General features: G+C 38.3%; 1 protein-coding gene across 1 annotated transcript in view; it reads right to left on the bottom strand.

The window, feature by feature from the left end:
- The window catches only part of LOC150087145 (formin-binding protein 1-like), a 345,740-nt gene that overhangs the window by 262,090 nt on the left and 68,089 nt on the right, over positions 1 to 15,561 (bottom strand). The window contains exon 5 of the mRNA XM_090371850.1: positions 8,975 to 9,037. Within this exon, the coding sequence (XP_090227976.1) occupies positions 8,975 to 9,037 (63 nt within the window). The remainder of the gene's footprint in view (positions 1 to 8,974; positions 9,038 to 15,561) is intronic.

Raw genomic sequence — 15,561 nt, 5'->3', positions numbered from 1 at the left:
GTTGACCCAAAATCCACTAAAGGTAGTCCCAGCTCCCTGGTGTTCTTCCCCCCTCGGTGACCTGTGGGGGTAAGCTGAAACTTTGACACACCATATCTCGTCTTGGACTTGTGCTACGAACTTGTAGTCAACACCATCTGCAATCTTGTAAATCATTTTCCACAACGGTACACATTACATTCGTTTATTTGGAATAGCTTGGTAATCCGAATTTTGGTGCAAGATGCCACAAGATACTGATAGCAACACCACCCAAATTAAACACTGCTCCGCAGGAAACAGCAGACAGTACTCTGTTGGAAATTGTGCAGCTTGAGTATACAGAGGAAACGAACCCTGCATCCAAGCGGAAAAATAACAAAAAACAGGTCGTCAAACAGAGCGACAGAGAGACAAGAAGCCAGCAAGGAACGAGAGGAAGTCAGAACATCCTCTGCTCTCAAGCAGAAAATACCCACAATGTAAAGCAGGACGAAAACGTAGAGTCGCTACATCCGACTCTCCCAGAGGGGACGGTACTGGAAAAGATCCTCTCCCTCAGAACAATGTTAGAGAACCTCCTGAAAGATACCAGCAACAGAATAACTACTGGACTTCGAGGAAAAAGTGTCCATCTGGACAAAGCTGGCGACAGTCCTACTACAAACCAACCTAGAGTGCGAAACAGCTAAAGCGAAACTGGAGGCCTTCCAATCCGTGGGAGCAGACCAAATGCCACAGCGCGCTCCCTCATATGCGCAAGCGCTGAGGACCCGACTGATTGCTGACCCAACTGCAACTGCGACTACAGCAGTGAAACGCAGGACCCTCCTGCCAACACCACATTTGGTAATACTGCGCCTGACCTCCACAGACGAAAACAGTAGCAGCGAGCAGGTCAAAAATCTAGTCATCACAAAGTTGGCAGATGACTTCAGAGATACAAAAATAAAATCAGTAAGGAAGACCCAAAATGTAGGGATTATCATCGAGACTCAAACAAAAGAGGACACAACAAAAATCCTACAAAATGAGAAAATTCAAACACTCTGACTTGAAGCCCTACACCCTAGACGCAAAGGACCTAGCATAAGATATATAACCTCGACAATGATCTGACACCAACTGCTCTTCAGGAGGAGCTGTATCACAGAAACCTCCAGCATGTACATCCAGAAGAAGAACCTGCCAACTTGATCATTCCCAATTTCAAGACGAAAGCCAGAACAGGAAATACTTACCACTGGGTCGTGGAGTTGTCACCAGCGGCCTGGGGCATGCTTAGCCAGACCGACAGAGTGTTTATAAACTGGGGCAGTCACCGCTTTAGGGAGCACGTTGCTGTCCCTAAGTGTTTCAGATGTTTTGCCGGTTTGGGCATACCACTCATACCTGTGCCCAAACCCAATCCACTTGTGGCCACTGTGCAGAACATGGCCACGACTTCAACACATGTCCAAATAAAGAGAAGCCGCCGACCTGCGTAAATTGCAAATTCCATAAACTACCAGCAGAGCACTCAGTTAGGGACAGCGAATGTCCAGTGTACTGTAAAGCAAAAAGCACTTTCCAAATGAGACTAGATTATGGGATTTAGGGCCATACACCCTAAATCCTATAACATCAACTGGGTAAAATTCATATAACTGAATGCACAACGGTCCAAAATAGTAGTGGCACAGCTCACAAAGAAGGCGAACGAGGCAAATCTCGACATATTCCTCATCCAGGAGTCATATGCATATCGCAAGGAGATCAGGGGTTACCCCCAGGCCTATAAGATGGTGCAGGATAACAGAGAAACACCCTGGGCCTGCATATTGATTCGGAATCCAAATATAACAGCAACAAAACTAACCAACTACTGCATATCTTGGTCTGCATGTGCCCATATTATCATGCTCCTGGGTGAATTTTATGCGTTTTTGCTATACTGTCACCCAGGTGAAGATATACTACCAATAGCTAGATATCTGAGGAACATCCAGACAGATTTCCCAAACAGTAAGATTGTTATGGGAGCAGATGTGAATTGCAGGTCCCCAGCGTGGTTCAGCGAGACCATGGATAGACGTGGAGTACAGAATGGGCAATGGCTTGAAGATTACTTAGCGAATAGTCCGTACACAGTCCTAAACTGACCAAACAATCTGGAAACATTCTCTAGTTGATGGGGGAAGCCACAATCGATGTCTCTCTGCTTACCAGATCCCTCGCTGGCCACCTAACATTGTGGACCGTCCAAGAAAGCTGGACCATATCGGACCACAGGGCCATCACGTTTGAGCTCCAACGCTCCCTTAGTCGACACCAAGCAGTGAGGCAGGCACAGCCAAGATATGCCATAGAGAAGACGGATTGGCCACACTGACCACAGCAGCCCAATCGTTGAACATCATTGGACTCAGCCCGGATCAGCACCAGATGACGGTCGCTGGTCTCATCATTGAAGCTGCCAACACCTCTATTAAAAAGAAAAATTCAACCCCGGGGGCTGTACCCTGGTGGTCTCGTCTCCAGAGCTACAGAGGCTTAGGCAAGAGGTGCACAGGAGAAGGAAACTCTTCCAGCGGGCAGCGGAAGTGGAAGCACTAAGACAGAACTTCCGAGACGAAAGGAACCTGTACACTGCAACCATACGCCAGCATAAGATGCACAGTTGGGAACACCTTGTTTCTACCACTGGGAATGATAACCCCTGGGGTGTGGTATACAGAGTAACCACAAACAAACTCCCCAGGGGTGAGACCATACCAGCGACGAGGACACGGCATACCCGGACCTGGCAGGAAACAATTATTAACATCATGGATACCATGTTCCAAGACCATCTTGCCCCCTCTACCCCAGAGCAAATAACCCTCTGTGCGGACAATGAAACCTACTGCACAACTGCAACAGAAGACCCTTTCACCAAACTTGAACTGGAAACAGCTGCCATGAGGATTAGAAACAAGAAGTCTCCTGGCAGAGATTGTCAAGAAAGCCGTCAAAACCATTCCAGAGGTGCTTCTTAACCTATACTACCACTACTTCAAAGAAGGCCTGTTCTCCCAAAACTGCAAACTTGTGCCTCATTCCCAAAAGTCCCAACAAACAACTGGACCTTCTGGGGTCATACAGACCCATAGCACTCTTATCAGTCCTGAGCAAGCTCTTTGAGCAGCTATTAAGAAACATAATAGGGATCCACTACACTGCAGCCGGCCTGCAGTCGCCCCAACAATATGGATTTAGGAAGGGATGCTCAACCCTGGATGTCCTGGAAAATATTACTAATTCTGCAACTACCTCAGATCAGAAATACTTTCTGGTCATAGCAATAGACTTTGCTGGGGCGTTTGACACTTTATGGTGGCCAAGCATCCTGGCCCGACTCCGGAAGGCCAACCTACCATCAAATCTCTATCAAGTCATCAAATCCTACCTGTCGAATAGGTTTGTGACAGTCAGAGCACCACATTCTTCAGTAACAAGAGAAGTATTCAGAGGATGCCCACAGGGCTCAATCCTAGGTTGAACAGGTAACATCGACTGGACCCCGCACTTGTTCCGTCACTGGACAGCGATATTATGAAATGCTGGCAAATTTCTCAATACCAGAGCTGCAACAACGTGGGTGCATTCAGGATACCATATTCATACAAGATGGTGCGCCACCCCACATCCACCGCTGTGTCCAAAGATGGCTAAGGCAACACTTTACAGACGAACGGGTCATCAGCCATTGTTTCCAGACATCTTGGCCACCCCGATTACTGGGCCTCAACCCCATATGACTTCTGGTTGTGGGGTTTTTGAAGAATCAGGTGTATTGGGAAGGATATGTCAAACTCTGGCAGATCTGAAGGACAGCATTATTGATATCTTTATTGCAGGCAGTGAATGGTTACATCAGTGCTTCTCAAAGTGGACGATATCGCCCCCTGGGGGCGTTTGAATTATCCATGGGGGCGTTAGGCATGAAAGGGGTGGCCGGGGGGGGGGGGCGGATGGAGCACCATCAATGATTGGCCGTTACAAGGATTTTATGGCTTATTTAAAAAATGCTGTGCCAAATATTATTACTGTTCACTGTGTCATTCACCGTCAGAGTGAAATAGCAATAGACCGATTGCTATTTCACTCCGAGGTTCGGTGGCTGTCAAAAGGCAACTGTCTCAACAGATTTTATGAACTCTTTGATACTGTTGTCGAGTTTTTTGAAGATAGGAACAACGACCTTAGTAATGACCTCAAGAAAATGAAAAGTGATATTGCTTATCTTGCAGATTTATTTACTAGATTCAACTCAATCAACTTACATTTACAAGGACAAGATAAATCTTATTAAGGCGAAAACTCAAATTTCAGCATTTATTTCAAAATTAAAGCTTTTTATGCACAACGTAGGATGAATGACGTGAATTGTAGCAATTTCCAAATCTGTTGGAAATAGAGAAAAAATAGCTGATAAAACTCTACTAAATTTTTGTAATCATCTAGAAATGTTGCACAGAGATATGCAGGAAAGGTTCGAAGATCTCCTTAATTTGAAAATTCCAGATTGGGTTATAAATCCTTTTTTAAATAATGACGATGGTGAACGTTTTGTAGAAGAAGAATTGACTGAATTACGAAATGAAGTTGAACTGAAGCCAAAATTTCAAAATTCATATCAGGAATTTTGGTTACAAAAGAAAATTCCTGATCATTATCCTGCATTGTGGGGAATTGTAAAAAAATTACTTATTTCTTTTCCAACATCATATCTAGTGGAAACCGGTTTCAGTGCTGTATCTCAATTGCTGACAAAACAAAGAAATTGTCTGGATGTTGTTAAACATGGCGATTTACGACTTCTACTTACAGATATTAAACCTAATATTGATAAGCTAATAAATCTCCACCAAGCTCATCCATTGCATTAAATATTAAAATATAATTAACTATTTCCATTAATATCATGACTTATTTATGTAATTAACTTTAATTTTTATGATTTAATTTAAATGACTATAACTGACTTTATTTATGTAGTTGTAATTTTTCATGAAGAACGAATAAAGTGCAGTAAATAGTTTTCTTTATAATTCACACACATACATGCAGGGCTGCATTTATGTTTTTGGAGGCAAACAGACAAATAGTCATTTCAGTTATTTAGCTTCACTTTATATTGGTGGGCTAAAAAAAGCCCGGCGAGGGCTTTTTTTTAGGGGGACGTTGTTCCAAAAACGTTTGAGAAGCACTGGGTTACATGATTGCCTGATGCAATAATACCCATAACAGCGACAATGCTAGAGGTTTAACATCGAACATATATTAAAACATAATACATATAATTAGATATTTTACATATAAAATTAATATTAACATGAGAAATGAAAGAACACGAAAAGACGATGGCAGTCACTCGGCTGAAGACGAAAGCTGTTCCCTGATAATGTGTCTTTTGTAGGATTTGTCCTCTATGTACTTTTCGTAGTCCATATCCATCTCCTGGACACTGTGGAGGAATGAGCAGGAATCTATTGCCTATCTTGAGCCGCCACGCCACAGAATGCAGAGAGGGGAGGACTCTTAGAGGTTTCGGGGGATCCTCCAACTGCACATCTGCCAAAAACTTGCCATATTGATTTCACCCACTATCATTTTAATTGACATGAGCAAGCAGAGGGCAAATATCCGTTTGGTGACTTTTATGTAATTTAGAAGTTGGGTGATATCTGAAGTGCGTGTGATTGTTGGCAGTTTATGCTTGAAGAGGACCTACCGAAGAGGCCAGTACTCATCAGATGCAATGGTTTTTAGCGTGGTTTTCGTTGCCGACGCCAAGATTTCTAAACCGTACGTGATGACTGGCTGCAGAAACAGGTATATGTATTGGGGCGTGTACTCAGGCTCTGTGACATGAAGGAGGTGTTGTTTGGCAAACCATCTGGATCTGCAGACCTTGTTGTGAATATTTGCAACATGGTGTTTGAAACTGAGTTTGGGGTCGAAGATAACACCAAGATTTCTGTGCTTGGTTACTGGGGTGATGGGGGTTCCGTGGATTTCCAGGTTTAGTTGCATTGGACTTAATTTGAGTGAGAATACCATTTATGCAGATTTGTTTGGATTTATCTTAAGAGAAAACTGTGCCAAGTATGTAATCAGATTCTTAAGGCTGTTAATTATAGTTTCAGAAACAGAATCAGGTCAGGTGGTCCCGTGTATCCGATAGAGGAGTCTCAAGTCGTCTACATAACTCAAATTCTGTTTGTTGGCACAGGAATGGGTGGATGGCAGCTTTAAAGAGGAGCCCTGATAGAACTCCACCCTGAGGAACACCTACACAAACTTTCCTTCTGAATGATTTTTTATTCACAGTCAGTTGAAGGACCCTGGTCGTAAGTAGCGACTTCAAGAATTCCATTTTTTCAGAATTGTCTTTTATCTGGTATCCCTCCTCACAAAGTTGCAAGAAGTGCTGGATGTCTATGCTGTTGAATGCAGACTGGATATCCAAATAAACAATTGCCATCTTTTATTGTTGTTATTTGGTTTTTAGGAGCATTAGCAACTAAGGCCATATTGCTCCGGGGATATGCGGTGGTCATTCCCTGACCTTTCCGCATCCTCTGTATTTGGTGGTCACGGGCTCAAACCCCGGTCTAATCAAGAAGTGTGTGCTATCCTGCTGCTCCTGCCCACCTGGCTATGGAGGCACCCGCAAAATACAGAATTTCGTGATAAAGAATAAAGTAACCTTTGACCTTTTTCTCCATTTTTTCAGAATTTTCATATAATAAGCATCTGAAAATTTTCTTTGACTTTAATCAGAAGAATATTCTCTATTTTTTAATTGAATAGGATAATTTTGAATCTGAACGTGTGGTTGTCTCAGAGAATAAACAGAAAATTTATTTATTTATTTATAATCGTGTTGTTTCATTGTCAGATTTTCTGGCCAAATACCTGGATCAGTTATGATACTAAATCCTAGAATGGGCTGATAAAACTTCCATGTAACAATTTACAGCTTTACAAAAAATATAAATCGATCTCTCTCCCCACCTTGCCCCCCACCCTATAAGAAGTGACGAGTTTGTGGAAAAATTAACCAAAGTGAGAATCACACAATGTTCTTCTAATTATCGAAATGCATTAGATAATTATTGTTAACATGTAGGTTAGTGCAAAAGCATCATTTTAACGAAGACATCTACCAAAGTAGTTAAATTAATTAATAGTGAAATTATAGTAATCTTATAATGCTGTGATGAATCTAACTAAAAAATGAATAGCAAGTGCTTAAAAAATGGTACTCACCTTGTATAAATAAATAAATCTGCAATAAATATATTGGTAGATGGTGGCCTGGAACCTCTCGCGGCTAAAGTTCCCACGTGTCAAAAAGAGCATCACGAGAGTATAGATAAACTTCAAATACAACACGCGTTCACTTCTCTCCCATTTGCCAACTGATGTCGGTTTATTCAACGAAAGTCCCTCGTAATGACTATTGGCATCACCGGCTTTCTTTTCTTTTTTCAATTTTTTTTTCCATTTTTTCATTTTCATTTACGTTCTTTAACCTCTTTATGACATCCAAGGTTTGGAGATCTGCACTTCTACTTCCTTGCGCTCATTTTAAAATCTGTTTAAAATATTTTCACTCCATTCTCCGCCTTAGTTCTTTTTAATGCATCTTCCAACCTAAATTTAGCCACCATCTACCAATAAATTTATTGCAGATTTATACAACGTGAGTACCATTTTTTAAGCACTTGCTATTCATTTTTTAGTTCAATTAATTAATTAAATTGGCATCGTTTTGGTTATATCTCATATTGTGAATGCCTTCACAACGAGTTGCCATGGTATAGCACTACCTCAAATAAATAACACTTCACCATTGGAGAAGACTGGTTAACTACTTTGGTAGATGGCTACGTTAAAATGATGCATTAGCATTGGTAGAGGCATTTGATGCAAGAAAGCAAGCTTATGCAGCATCAGCCAAAAAAAAAAAAAAATAAAAAAATTAAAAAAAAAAATAAATAAATAAAAAATAACCACTTCCACTTCACCCCTCTGTTCGTTCGAAATACCTGTCCAGCTGTGCCTTAAACTGATTTAGGCTATCAACTTCCACGACAAGGGATGGAAGTCTGTTCCACCAACCAATCACCCGCTAGCTAAATGCAAATTTCCTCACGTCTATCCTACATCTGTCCTTCCTCAATTTGAATTTATGCCCTCTCAGGTGATTATTCTGAGCAAGAGGAAGAATCCCATCAGAATTGAGCATGCTCAAACCATTCAAGGCTTTATACACCTCTATCAGATCACCTTGCTGGTGCCTAGTCTCCAGACACTGTAATTTGCAAAACTTAAAATATTTTCTTAAAATGCTTTTGCACTAACCTAGATGTTAGTCATTATACCTCGTAGCATGTGACCTTTGCCCTTAAATATTTTATAATTATTGTTATTATTTCTAAAGAACATTTATAGGAATAATGAATATATTTTTATTATTACTTGGTAGACAAGGCAAGATAGCAGACTTATATTGCATCAGTGAAAAAATAAATAACACTTCCTTCCTCATCTGTGCATTACCTCTAACAATGTCTAATCCTCTCTTTTTTATTTATTCAAACTACCTGCTATCACAACACAATATGGAAGTTTGTTCTCATAATCAATTACTCTCTGACTGAAAGCAAGTTTTTGCACACCTATCTCACGATCATTTTTTTTTTTTTTTTTTCAATTTAAATTTATATACCCTTATGTCTTGTGCAAGAAACAGTAACAATTCAATCAGCATTTAGTTAACTCATACCATTTTGTATATTTAACTCAAGAACTCTGCATTTGGGAGGGATTGGCACCAATCCTGCAGGTGATGGCCAAGTACAAGTTAGTAGTAAATAAAAAAAATATTAATTGATTCTCTAGAAAGGAAAGGAAAATTTAATTTTTAATCTCTACTGAAGTTTCATGGATGACTGATAATTACCTTGTCTAGCTGAATTATTGAATTTTGTAGCATGCTGTTGTATTTGGAACCACCTTGAAGTTGCTGAAATTAAGTTACATGAATTATGAGAAAAAAATAACAGTAAAATTAAAAAATAAATAAATGCAAATAGGAGGAAACAACTAAATGAAAGATGAGAATAATGAAATCTTTCACATTAAAGTAACTATAATAAAATTAATAATGTAAAGCACAAATATTAGAGAAGCTACACACACTACCCAGCACTTGATGAACAAAAAACTTCATCATGTAACTATGCATTCCTTTGTTTATGTTTCTCCTTGTGTGTGTGTGTGTGTGTGTGTGTGTGTGTGTGTGTGTGTGTGTGTGTGTGTGTGTGTGTGTGTGTGTGTGTGTGTGTGTGTGTGTGTGTGCGTGCGTGCGTGCGTGCGTGCGTGCGTAAGTGTAATTACAGCTTAGTTATATAAACTAGTGATTAGATAAATGAAGTTAAGTTTAGTTTCATTCACTGTTGAATAGGATGGGCACTGTTCATAAACACATGATTCTGTTCTACATCCCTCAGAGTCAATTAATTACAACAGTTAGCTTAGTGGCCCAACTATCAAAACGCTGATTCCTTTACCATATTAGTGATTAGATAAAAGCTTAGTTTTATTCATTTTTGAGTAGGTTGGACACTGTTCATGTGTGCATGATTCTGTTCTGGGTTCCTCAGACCCAATTATTCACAACAGTTGGCTTAGTGGTATAACTATCAAAATGCTATAATTCCTTCAATGTCAATACCATTTGTTCTGTGGCTTTCTAAGGATGTGGAATTCAATGATTGATTTCATTTATTTTAAATCTATAATCTTCAGACAATCCAATTTTTGTTCCATGGCTTTCTAAGGAGGCAAACTCAATGACTGATTTCATTTATTTTAAATCTATAATATACATCCAATCCAATTTTTCCAAGTTGTGGTTGATATAAAAACATTGTAAATTAATGCTGTGACCATCTTAGGTTCTAACCAACATTGCAGATCCATAACAACAAACAGAACACAATCACATCATCTCTCCCTGCTCCTCTAGCCCTCTCCTTCAGCCCATGATAATACTTATCAGCCACAATCAAATCATCCAGTTCTTCATACAGTCCTTCAAATCATTCAGCTCTTGGTCTCTTGCCTTTTACTCTCCCCTTTGTTACATTTCTTAACTCTCTCCCCTCAGTACATATTCAGTAGATTTTCAATCCAATTTTTCTTTTACGTATTGCCTTTATCGCACTTCAATTTTCTCCAACCCTACTCAACACATCATCAATTTAATATTATTCACAACTCAACACTAAGTCACTAATTGTTTTGTTATTTGGTTTTTAGGAGCATTAGCAACTAAGGCCATATTGCTCCGGGGATATGCGGTGGTCATTCCCTGACCTTTCCGCATCCTCCGTATTTGGTGGTCATGGGCTCGAACCCCAGTCTAATCAAGAAGCATGTGCTATGCACTAATGCTCCTGCCCACCTGGCTACAGAGGCACCTAAGTCACTAATCAAAGCTAAGCTATTATCTCATGAGGGACCAAAATATATCTAAAACTAGTCAGAATGGTAACCTTCCAGTTGTAATGAATAACAGATTCATCTGCTATCAAGTAAAAGTGATATTAGTTACTTGAGCTCAATCTATGGATAAATGCAGTAATTTCTAAAGAGCATAAACCAAAGCTCTGTCACTATCACCAAAAGGACAAAGGTCTCCCCAAGAGAGCCATAACAGAAAAACATAATGTAGTGCTGCACATAATTTTTTCCAACTAATATAAATTGAATGTGGACCACAGCCTCAAGATAAGCAGACAAGCTGAAGATTCCATTCACTAATATACAGAAAACTGAATAAAATGAAGAAGCAAGCTAAGCAGATGTCATTCAATACTTCATTGAAACCAAATAATCCAGCAACTCCTCATTTTAGTTTAAGAATGCAACATAAATTTTCCCAAAACTTTCTTTAAATTTATTCAGATTACCAAACCTCCACAACAATAAGTAAAAGTTTATTAAAAAAATTGTGATTTCTGCAAATCTATTCTACACATTAAATGGTGAAACTTCTCTAAAGTGGACACCACTGAGTCAGAAGAAAGTGTCCACTAAAGGGGAGTGTCCACTTTGCAGAGGTCAGTTCAGTCAGTTTCAATAATTCAGATAAATGAAATTCATTGTTCATATATTAGTGCAAGTAACCTTTCTAATAGATTTTATAAATATTATTTTCAAATTTGTGTTACCATGACTGCCACAGAGGCCATATCATGATTTGATAAGTCACTTTTCTTATTTGTTATTTGTTTATATTTTTTTTAGCTGGGACACTTTTAATATACAAAAGGTACAGAAAAACTAACATTTTGAAATAGTTTGGACAAAAATAGCTTATTTTGTAAATTAATGAAAATATATTTTAAAATGAACAAGTAACAAAAACAAACAAAAAATGTAATTTTAATTTAAATAATACAATAATTCTCTTATTAATCAAAATAAGGTTTAAGGTTTGAATGCCAAACCATAAAACGGTTCGTAGCTTTTAGGGATATGATTTATTTTAATTAGGTCCAGGATAACTGTTTTTTTTTTTTTTTTTTATCTGAAACTTGTATCTTCTTGGTGTATGCTAATTTAATTTCGATAATTATACCCTGTGATGACTGATGTCTGTTGTTAGTCAATTTTTTTATAGTCCTCTTGCTCTTACAACATTTTTATGAAGTATGCACTGGACTACATTTTTCAACCTTTGGTATCTTGATTTTGCCTAACTTTACATTTTCATTATCTTTCGTCTTTGAGTTGTTCCCATAATGCTGACATGTGTCTTTAAAATCTTTGAAATCGCCATGGGTCGTGACGATTTTCCTAAGCCACTGAACGAAGGGTCATGAAACAACGAGGAAACTCTATACGAGTTCCCTCGTTTCTTCACTGCACGTATTAATGTAACATACTGCCAAGGAATATAAATTGGTCCCAATTTTAATGCTTTCTTTATGGATTTTTCCATCACAGAATTCACGTTATCCATTTTACTTTGCACATGTCCTGTACTTAGGAACTTGAGTGATGGACTTAATACTCAATGCAGATACAGCATGTATGTACATAGCAACAGTGAATTTAATCTTCTGTTGTCCACTGCAGTTGTCTGAGCAGGAGGTAATCTCAAGATCAGTACTGTTCACAGTACTGATCTTATATCACAGTATCTGGCAGTCTCTTCTAAATATTTGTAAACGTAAGTGCATTTCTATGGCCCCTTGGTTACCTTCATCTTACTGTACTTCATCAACACTGTACTTTATCACTTTTAAGTTCTGAAATCATAATGTTATAACAATTTAATTTATATTTGTAATAGAATAAGGAAATATCACCCCTCTCACCCAGTCACAATTAAAAAAGTACCGCTATACCAGTGCAACAAATATAATCTTGTCTGTTAAAACTGACTTTCTGTGACCAGTGGGAATATCTACTTAGTAGAAAATAGAAACAGCTGCACTCTATGGCTCAAAATTGAAGTTATAAATTTGTCATTTTTTCCAGGATATGGAGTTCAAGCTCGTGCAACCCCCTAATATATTAACTCGAATTCAACAATTTTTGAATTGTGTCACTTTTCCATACAGTGTGCAATATGTCTTTCAGTAAACACAATTAACTTTTATTAAAAATAAACAGAAATATTTTTGCTTAGAACATTTCATTTTGGCAGTTTCAGTTTCATTATAGATAATTAAATCATTTATTAGTTTTGGTCAACAGTTATCATTTTTGGTCAACATTTATCATTTTGTCACATGAAATTATTCTGAAGTAATAGAATGCAGCCCTGCTCCAAACATCAAGAAAACTTTCAACCAGCATTCCCTTGGAATAGTGGTTGAAAATTTCCTGGGCAAAAGCTATTTAAAATGACTACCATTTCTCGCTGCTGAGTGAAAGTGGTAAATCGCAGGAAAATTGCATTGTTCATCAGTCAGTTATGAAGGTGGTCATGCAATGCAGCATTTTTATTTAACACAGGCAAATCTCGGTTTAAGAACGTTTGATTTACGAACATTCGCTATTAGCATTAGCATATGATGCAAGAAAGCAAGCTTATATAAAATCAGCCAAAAAAAAAAAAAAAAAACCCTTATTTCACCCATCCCCTTGCTCCAAATGTTTGTCAAGTTCTGCCTTGAATCTATTTAAGCTATCAACTTCTACAACGACAGATGGAAATTTGCTCCAGCAATCAACCACCCGCTGGCTAAAGGCAAACTTCCGCACATCTATCCTACAACCGTCTTTCCTCAATTTTAATTTATGCCCTCTCAGGTGATTATTCTGAGCAAGAGGAAGAATCCCATCAGCACTGAGCATGCTCAAACCATTCAAGGCTTTATAAACCTCAATCAGATCACCTCGCAGGTGCCTAGTCTCCAGACACTGTAATTTGCAAAACTTAAGCCTTTCTTTGTAAGAGCAACCCTTTGTTCTGTTCACTAATCTTGTTGCCCTTCTCTGTACTCATTCCAACAGCTCTACATCCTTCTTAAAATGAGGCCTCCAGACCTGTATACAGTACTCAAGGTGTGGCCTCACAATTGCCTTATACAAGGGGATAATCACCACCTTATCCCTGCTAAAAAAATTCCTGTATACCATTGACAAGACACCATGAGCTACTCTTGCAGATCGTCTGCACTGCTCAGAAAATGTCATATCTACCTGCACAATTACCCCCAAGTCCTTTTCATTCTCTACCACTATCGGTGTGGTACCACAGAGTTGATACGTTACTCTGGGATTACTGCTTCCCATGTGTAGTACTTTACATTTGTCAATGTTAAACTTCATTTGCCACCTCTCAGCCCATCTGCTAAACTTTTCTAGATCAAAAACGGTCTCTGACAAAAGCAGTTGGAAGCAGTCTCTCCTGTTAACAAGCACAGACCATGCTGAGAAAAATACCGAATATTACATTCATTCAAAATTTCTTAAAGTCGCCAATAGATATTTCCTTAAAAAACAAAATGCTAAATGCATAGTGAACATAATTGTAAGATTTAAATAAATAAAACTATTAAAAAATGTATTTATTACAATAATTACAGTATCAGAAAATTATTATATTATAATTATACTGAACTGTTCTTGTTTAATAAAACTAATCTAGACAGTGAAAAAAACATTGGTTTTCATGCCACACCGGGTAAAATGTTGAACTCTGATGAAGATATTGATGAGTAAAAGTTGAATACATATGTATGAACAGTACATATATTATGTTAGTACTCATTTTCTTTATTTCTATTTTGTAACTCTATGTTATTAATTAAAATTAACAAGTACAATATGTTTTTTTTATTCTTTTCTTATTTTATTTTACATTACATATCGTATACAATAAACCATAACGTATACAAACATTATAATAAAACGTATTGTGTAGATCATTCAATGTTTAGTACATGGTTTTAATGCTTTAAAATGGCTGCTAACGTATATGAAACATATCGTAAAAGCTCAGGTAACCAAGATACACAACAAGCAAAACGTATAATGAACAATGTCTCTAGCATTAGTAAATACACATATCGCAAGAAAGCAAGCTTATATAGCATCAGCCAAAAAAAAAATAAATAAATAAACACATCTCATTTCACCGATCCAAATGTTTGTCTAGTTCTGCCTTGAATCTATTTAAGTTATCAACTTCAACAATGATGGATGGAAGTTTGTTCCAGCAATCAACCACCAGCTGGCTAAACGTAAACTTCCACACATCTATCCTACAAGTGTCTTTCCTCAATTTGAATTTATGCCATCTCAGATTATTGTTCTCGGCAAGAGGAAGAATCCCATCAACGTTGAGCATTCTCAAACCATCCAAGGCTTTATACAGCTCAATCAAATCACCTCGCAGGTGCCTAGTCTCCAGACACTGTAATTTGCTAAACTTAAACCTTTCTTCATAAGAGCAACCCTTTGTTCTATTCACTAACCTTGTTGCCTTTCTCTGTACTCATTCCAGTAGCTCTACATCCTTCTTAAAATGAGGCTTCCAAACCTGTATACAGTACTCAAGGTGTGGCCTGGCCATTGCCTTATACACATGTATAATCACCTCCTTATCCCTGCTAGAAAAGTTCCTCTATATCATTGACAAGACACCATGAGCTACTTTTGCAGACCGTCTGTACTGCTCAGAAAACTTCATATCTGCCTGCACAATTACCCCCAGTTCCTTTTCATTCTCTACCACAGTCAGTGTAGTACCACACAGTTTGTATATTACTCTGCGGTTACTGCTTCGCATAGGCAGTACTTTACATTTGTCAATGTTAAACTTCATTTGCCACCTCTCAGCCCATCTGCTCAACTTTTCTAGAGCCTGTTGCAGCAGCGCACTGTCATTAGTGTCATTAACAACCCTGCCGACTTTCATATCTTCTGCAAATTTGGACATTAAGCCTGATATACCATCATCAATATCATTAATAAATACAGAAAAGAACAATGAACCCAAAACTGAACCCTGGGGTACTCCACTAA

This window comes from Mastigoproctus giganteus, chromosome 4 (assembly GCF_048544385.1).
Source record: "Mastigoproctus giganteus isolate SK-2022 chromosome 4, ASM4854438v1, whole genome shotgun sequence".
NCBI lineage: Eukaryota > Metazoa > Arthropoda > Arachnida > Uropygi > Thelyphonidae > Mastigoproctus > Mastigoproctus giganteus.
Note: the sequence above shows the minus strand (reverse complement) of the source record. Positions and strands in the feature narration are given on the sequence as shown.